The 8,538-nt window shown below is 37.0% G+C and overlaps 1 protein-coding gene across 2 annotated transcripts in view; it reads right to left on the bottom strand.

Moving 5' to 3' along the window:
• Positions 1-1,140: 1,140 nt before the first annotated feature.
• The window catches only part of LOC131440469 (steroid hormone receptor ERR2), a 90,818-nt gene continuing 83,420 nt past the window's right edge, over positions 1,141-8,538 (bottom strand). For both annotated transcript variants that reach the window (XM_058611771.1, XM_058611770.1), the window contains exon 6: positions 1,141-3,747. In XM_058611771.1, coding sequence (XP_058467754.1) covers positions 3,585-3,747 — 163 coding nt within the window. In that variant the 3' untranslated portion in view covers positions 1,141-3,584. The remainder of the gene's footprint in view (positions 3,748-8,538) is intronic.

Raw genomic sequence — 8,538 nt, 5'->3', positions numbered from 1 at the left:
TTGCTTACATTTTACGAATGTAGATTTTAATTCCCTAATAAAAAAAACACTGACCCTAACACTGCTTCAGGGCATTTGTATTAAATTGCGCTACACAAAATGAACAAAACTAAATATTTTCTGTTACAAAAGCAGTTTTCCGGAAAAATAAATAGTTTTGCGACAATATTTCATATCCATTGCCTTTCGCGTGTTAAATTAAAGGTTCCTATTTTGCATGTTTACTTATAGAAGGTTCGTAAATCTTTATATCGCAATAATTTCTGCAAGAAGAAATCCATATAGGCATGTGTTTGTTGCTATTTGATTAGCGTCAGTGAAGTAAGCTGAAACTGAAATAATTTTACTCAGGCAGTTTTAAGGAAAACGGAAAAGTTTTCGACAACGATTTTCGCTTTTCTTGAATTGGAATTTTAAGCAGAATGAACTGATTGGTTTGTTTTTCAACCATATGGAAGATTTATTGATTAAAATCAGGAAAAGAAGCGTCGGAACTTGTTTTTACGCACACATTGTTGACATTACTCATACGCTTGCAAAGAGCCTTGCTCCTTAACCAATAAGCATGTAAAGGCAATGCTACTTACCACGTAGGTAGCCGGGTTATGCTAATGTCGTTTTCGCTTGATGCCAAACCTTTACCTTGATCTCATTTATAGAGTCACCATGTTATTTGGTCGATTACTCGACATTCAATCAACGAATGGTAATTGAAACGGTTACAATATCTCTGCGTCGGCTCTAAGAAGCAAGATTGCTGAAAAAATAGTTCGAACATTGTGCATTTCTAAGTGTTATAGTGATTCGAAAACTCGAAGCAAATGGACCTATTTCCATCGTACCCTTGAAGAAAATCTATCGAACAGAGACAGCGGATCTCACTCTAACTATATGAGATGACTACATATGGAGCTGAGATGCATGGGCTTACCGTTACTCTACCTACAACAAAAGATCTATACAGTCTATACATACAGAAACACTGCAGACTAACTAAACTCTAAAGCCGAAGTGAACACCAGAGTTCTGAACTGAATGCTGCAAAGAAGTTGAGCTACACACAAGACAAATATAATGCATGAGGTACTTTAGTTGTAATGAGACAGTGATATTTCACTTGTAATGCGAAAAGAACGTACATTTTTCTCTACTTGAACGTTTGCGGATCTATTGATTTCGCATTTAATTTCCTTTGCGTGGTACACATACACATACTTTCCCAAACTCTTCACTAGCTCCGTTTCCTAAAAACTATAACAAGTTCATCCACCTTTCGTGTTACCGCAATTCGTTATTGATAAATGGTTTATAGTTAATCTGTTTTCGATTTCATAAGTTTAATCAGAATTATTTCTGCTCATTTCTCATCTAAATTCTAATAAATACACAACGCACGTGCCGGCATTACCGCAGTTTAGTAATAAGATTTAATAACAAACTGATGGATGGGCGGTAGAGCTCCTTTTGCAAATTACATCATCAGATTAGCGATTTGTTTTTCATTAAAGCTTTCCATAGGCTCCGCTCAAAAATTGGCTCTTTCGTCGGTAATGAGGTTATAAAATATGAATTTCTAGTTTTTCACTGTGTTGTACTTTTTCATATGAATAGTAAATAACATTGGGCATCTTCCAGGCCGTTATTGTGTGGCCATAACATCCCATTGCTCTTTCTGAATTTATACGTAATGTCGCCTTGGCTCGGTTCGTATGTTAGCGAACGAAGAGATTCTTATCTTAATAAAGCGAAATGTCATATTTCTTTAATATTGCATTTTTATTAAGTAGTCTTCTATAGTATAACAATTAAAACATGCCTTATCCAATAACAGGGTGACTTTTATCGTGGTTATACAACCAAGTTTAAGCTGAACGCAAACGTGTCTGTAGATATGAAGCAAGAAAGTACGATACATTATTGGTCAAATGTTTAATATGTCGTGCGATTGTTTTTAAATTACATCTACGTAGGATCAGGACACTGAACCTTTGCGCATTTTTTGCATTACCTTATGATAGTTTTCCCTAACATATCCAATAATGAACAAAATGAAAAAATAATGTTTTTCGCTGCTTTTAACTGACGCTATGTCTTATTGCGGTATTCCTTGTTTGGTTTAAAATAAATGGAATCTTCCCAGTATGATTATGGGTTTCGATACCATTTTTCTTTGCCTTTTCATATTAGAATTTATTTGTTTAGTTACCTTTTTATTGCAGACTGTATCACGACAGAAAAAACAAACTCTTTTCGTAGAAATCCGATTTAAACATTCTCGTCGGAATAAGTCAGACACCAGCTTTACGTCCATGGATTACGATAAGCTGAGTTTGATTTGATGTTGATATCATTCCTAAGAAGTAATATCATAGGCAAACATAGTTGCTGAAAAGCAAAGCAAAGAGGAAGTGCATACTTATTAGCCCAAAATAACTAAAGGAATAAATTTTTAGTTTTGAATCACTGTTCAATGGTTTGAAACTAATTTGATGAAGCCGCTGAGTATGGGTATCGACCACTTACATACAAATTATGTCAAGTGATGTTAAATTGTATGAACTCAAGGGTTAATGTTGCCATTATCCCTACATTTTACTATTTTAAGCTGTCAATATTATTCTGAGATTATGCCATGCCATTATTTGAATAAAATAGATATTTTCCAAATACGCTTGCTTGCTATGTTGCCATTTTTCTTCTAATACAGTACACACAATCGCACTTGCGTGTAATGTGGCACAAATCTCTAGAAACAAAACCGCCGAAACGTGCCGATTGAACCAATTCGTTCTGCGTGTAATAGAGGTATTTATTTTCTGACCGAAATCAGTGTAGTGTCAGTATAGGAATAGACAATGTTATTAGATTTTAATTCCCTTCTCATGACAGCTCGAGTCAAAAATTCAATCAATGACCCAAGAAATTTATTATAGCTCCCATTAGAATGAAGAACAATTCTCAAATGTGAATGAAATCTATGATATCAAATTCGCACAAACAATATGGGAAATTCCATGACATGTACCAAGAATTCTATGACATGTACCAATGACCTGTTCGATGTGCTGTTGCCAAGTTGTTGCCAAAAGAAGAAGGAAATGCATAAAGCTGTCATCGCTTACTTTCAATAGAAGTTTTTATAGTTTATAAATAAATTTCACATTTTGTAGATTTTGTTATATGCACTATCATCGGTTGTCGACAGATGCGAAATTAGATGTAATATCTAATAAACTTTTAAACTTCACAATCACAAAGTAAAAATTATTAAAAAAAAACTTTTGATCGGATAATCTACTGTCACTTACTAGCTAATTGCTGAAACAAACATAACGACTTTTCAGCGTAAAACTAATTGATCTGATCCATGTCCTGTTTCACTGGTTTAACAAATATGTCCAAAAATATGGTTCATATACCTCAGGCTGGACCTGAGCAGCACTGGGGTGTATGTAAATGAGTATGTTCTGAAAGTGCTCTTATATGATATATATAGTATGGTTCTATGCACGTATGCATGATTGTGTTGTAGAGATCACCGAACAACCACCAAGTGCGTTTCTAAGGGAACGTTGAAGGACTATTTATCGAGAAACCGATTCTAGCATTTCCACAAACAGTTTATTCATTGTTACGTTACCCTCAATGTGCACATTTGTCCAAAATTTACGTATGATGTAATCAGCTTGACGCAGTGATGGCAGGAGTAGAAGCAGTTGTTGTTGATGCGACACTGCTTGATTGTGCCTGAAAAAAAGAGACATGATTCAACATAATTCTGAAAAGTGATAAATCATTTCCAAGGTTAAATGATAGTAAACTGATAGATGAGTTTTGGATCGACTTGGGTCCGAAAGGTGTTATATGCTTATGGTCTATTATCGGAACTAACTGACTCAAGTGGCACGTTCCCCTAGTTATTTGGAGATTTGTGCCTTCTCATCAATTTTCTGATGGAATGGGAAGGATAAAAGGAACACGAAATGGAATTGTGAAGTGGGTAAGGTGGGAAAACAGCACAAAACATAAAGAAACAAACAAAACATAAAGAAACATCCCCGAAAGGAGACTGAATGATCTGCAGGTTCCAAAATGCAAAGTTAATAAAACCTCCAACCCCCGAGAGGATTTAGAGATTTAAAAAAAGCGTCATCATTCTGCATTCTCGGAAGATTGCAGAACGATTCGCAATATGTACGAGCAGAAGTAAATTCGGCACCCCATACAGGATGCCGAACAATCTGCTAAAACCTATTTAAGGTCAATACAGAAAGGATTCATTCACTCCATGTATGGAGAAAAACTACAAGGATCAGCCCGATAGGGTTGTTCGAGCCATTGATGTGGAACAAGGCAACCAAAATTTCTAATGATCATCATTTTCAATTAATCGTCACACTTTTGAATCTGCAAATGCACGAGAGTCTGCTTAGATTGAAATTTATAAGGAACCAACACCAAACACACGAACCCAGAATATAGACTCTATTTGTCGTACTTTGTATTTGTTTTGTGGCAGACGAAATTACATCAATAGCCCAAATGTATGCAATTATATGTTTGTCCACGCTTGCGATACGGATATCGATATTTAAGCTTCTCTTCGCCAAGCTTGTGTTCAAGTTTTGTATACAAGCAGTAATTTGTATAGCGTTTCTCTACCATTACTACCATTCTGCGATTTTGGTTGAAGCGATAAATTTTTTCTCATTATCAATAGAGTTCATCTTATATAAATTAGAAATTAATCATATGCACTCAAAATTTTCCCTGGGGTAGTTGTCAGGCGAAACGACATAACATGGAATTTCATCCGAACTTGCATGACACTAGATCAGAGCATATCAAAGCTTCAAATCGTTTTAGGGCACTTTTTGTGTTGCTGTCTAGCAACAACCTACATCTAGCATGCTACGCGTAGGACTGAAACGTTAGCTATAATTTTGCTTATATTTATAGATTCGCGTGCTTCCAACAGCTTCGCTTTAGCATCGATTGACCAATCAGAGCGATGCTTTCACTTTAATATATTGCTTACTCCTTCAAAACCGTCGACTATGGCAGGGAAATCCGGTATGCCGGAGATTTTTCGCAGACAAAATAAGCCACTACTAGCTATTGATCAACATTTCAATGATATACAGTTAAAAATACAATCAAATGGTGACATAATATTAATAATTGATACAAAATTGTCTGAGCTGTAATTGTTCAAAACCTGACCACATTTCTACGTGTATTTTTCATGAGTTTCTAATTTGCACCCCTATATAGAAAACAAAACTGTGTTCCACATTAAAAAAAGCCCGGATACGTAGTTGCGTCAATGCGGGACAGTTACATATCAGATGATATGAATAACCGTAATCGCATTCACACAAGTCACCCGAATAATACTCAGCACGTTGAATAGTAGCCATGTGATAATTGAGTTTGCAATGTCCAGTCAATGTTCTGACCAGAATACTGCAATGATGCTTGAAAAAAAAACACTACACTTTGACATATTCAGATGCAAATCTGGTAAAAATGCTTTTGGTGAGCGTAAGTTTGCAAGTTTCGCCAGTTACTGCCATGTTTGGATCCAGCCCAAGAACGAATCTTGTGCTTTATCCAACTAGTTGAAAGTGGTAAAGCTGGTTCAGGACCAACGAAATCATTCGTTGCACCAGCTCTAACCAACTCATCAGCCCATTCATTTTCAGTAATACCCGAATGGCCCGATGAAGTAAACTTCTTCAATTTGAGTTCAAAAGTGATCACTAGATTCAACCGTGAATCATTCGAAATGAGTGCTTTTAAGGCTGCCTGACTGTCGGAACAAAAATAAATTCGTTAACGATAGTAGCACGAGCATTCAACAGAGAATCGTCCGTATAACAAATCAAGCTCTCGTTCCAAACAACCAGACAACCAAAACAAACTTTTTTTATTGTGCCTGAAAAAAAGAGACAGGATTCAACACAAATCTGACAAGTAATAAAACATTTCCAGGTTAAATAATAGTAAATGATGAGATTTGGATCGACTTGGGCTCGAAAGGTGTTATATGCTTATGGTCTATTAACGCTTTGTGGAAACTCCGTCGATATTATAAATGCCCATTTTCATCAACTTCTTCCAATGTTACACACACTTCTATAGTGTTACAAGCGTGCGTATTTATTAAAATAGACTAAATCCGTAAGCCAGTGCGATGTATACACTGTGCAAACATATTACTGAACGAGTGTACGTTATTTGGCTGAAGTTTGTTTGGCATAAATTCTTTTGCCATAAATTTGTTTGGCATAATGCCATTTTGAATAAAATAGCAAGACATATTGTTTCATTTGGCATAATAACAATTGTGCACATTTCCTTTAGATATTGCGTGAGAAATTCTTCTTGCGGACTGATCATATCTAATTTCCGTAAACAATTCAATGACCAACAATCAAATGACCGAACACCATAAAAAGTTGAAGAACAAAAAGTTAAAAAGTTTTAAGACAAAAAGTCGAAAATACGTGGATAACAAGTTTCCTTGCTTGAGAAAATCGCTTCCGATTTGTGATTGGACGACTCGGACTGCGTTACGTCGTTTTTATTTTATGCCAAATGTCATTGTCCCATACAAACTTATGTCAAACTAATTTCGGACAAACAAACTTCAGCCAAATAACGCACATCCTTACTGAACACCCCCTCTTTCAAATTCTTTCCGTCATTAATAACCCATTAGGAAATTTATAGAGCTGGCTCGAGCGGGATTTACTGGCGCCTATTGAATATGGATTTGGTGTTTTCTGAAGAAAGGTGCTGCGAACCTTATATGGCGGAGTGCAGATGGACGACGGAACGTTGAGATGGAACACAAACTGCAACCGTTACTTGGAGAACCGCCTATCGTACGTATAGCCATGTATGTCGTATGTCATTAGGATGCCGGACGACAGCCTAGAGAAAATGAATTATGAATCTAACCCAGGCACTAGAAGATGAAAAATGCGAGTAAGGTGGATCGATCAAGTAAGAATATAGTACAGGTGTCCTTAGTCATTGGTAAAGAGCTGTTATAGAGCAAGATACGTGGAGCCGTTTGCTGGATACAGCAAAGAACGCCACAGGATTGGGCTGACAAGTAAGGTAAGTACTGAAATGTGTTCACACAGGTATCAGAATAGTTTTGTTGGTAGAGCAGCTCTTCGGTAAAGAAAAGATTGCATATTAAAGTCATACTTCAAGGCGATACTTTTTCCCAACTTTCATTTGAGGGCTGTCTCTCCAATCAATCTTTTCCACCGGTTGGTAACGATGTTCGTAAAAATAATATGTCAATAAAATGTCGGATGGCAGAAGCGCTCAGAGAAAGTGTCCTTTTCTCATCCTTCCATATCAGTTATAACTGCACGATTGACATAGGACTCTATTCGAGTAATGTAAGATGATTTAGGGGTAAGGGTAACGTATAAAATTTTTTTAATTGAATACTTTAGTTTTTTTCTGGGAGTTTCCGCCGGCGAGAACGGACGGACTCTGTCTCGGATCGGCGCCATGTGTGCAGAAGGAAAACTTTGTGCCTATTCGGAAAATTTGTAAATTGTGCGATTTGTTTGGCTTGCCGTGTTTCCTAATTGCGAAAAGGTGTGACTCTGTAATGAGAGTGTGAAGCGTTCGTGAATTGTACAGAAACTGGTTCGGAGAAAATCGAGCTGAGGTTCGCCTTGGCGTATGGGATACATCGACCGCACAGGACAGCGTTGGGTTCGATGTGGGTTCCAACAGCTCACTGGATCCAGCGGACGTGGAAATTAAACGCAAACCACCCCATCCGGACGACCAGTACAACGACATTACCCTGCTTTGACAGGTACAGCGGATTGCTTGTTCGGAGTTCATTAAACCAATCCGCTAACCGTGATAAGCAGAGCTCAAGAACAGAGACATCGTCGGTCAGCACCTGCACGGCCACGGCACGGTCCAGTAATGTTGAGGAGAAAATCGGTGAGTCTGCACAGCTATCTTATATATCCTCAGCACATGCTTATATTATAATTATAAATTTTTTCGTCTGATGATAACCAGTAACAAAGTTTAATACCAGATTTGTAGTGTTCGAAATTTAAAAGCATTTTCTCCACAATACGCTTTTCTAAAGTCCGTTTCCCTAAAAGTTTCATAACTACTACAACCTTTTTATTATTATTTTTAACGCTATGTTTATACATAGCAGTTTTTTTCAGATTTGTTATTTTCATTTTACAATAACGAATTGATCAAACGCGTTTTTCCACTTTAAAGAGTTCCATTAAAGTGAAAAACTGAAATTACGGAAATCCCTTCCAGCGTTCAAACTTATATACGGAATTATCGAAACGCACCGAGTCGGTAAAAACAGGCATTGGCTGAGCAGAAAAATGTGACAGAGCAAATATGTATAGATTCCGCATTGTGCGAAAGTTCATACTGTGCACAACGGTGCGGTAATTTTTCATATAACTACTCTTACTCTTACTCTTTCAGTCGTAGACCACGCGGGTCTCTGCTGTATACAGG

This window comes from Malaya genurostris, chromosome 1 (genome assembly GCF_030247185.1).
Source record: "Malaya genurostris strain Urasoe2022 chromosome 1, Malgen_1.1, whole genome shotgun sequence".
Classification (NCBI taxonomy): Eukaryota; Metazoa; Arthropoda; class Insecta; order Diptera; family Culicidae; genus Malaya; species Malaya genurostris.
The sequence above is the reverse complement of the archived record's forward strand: the minus strand, read 5'-3'. Positions and strand labels throughout refer to the sequence as shown.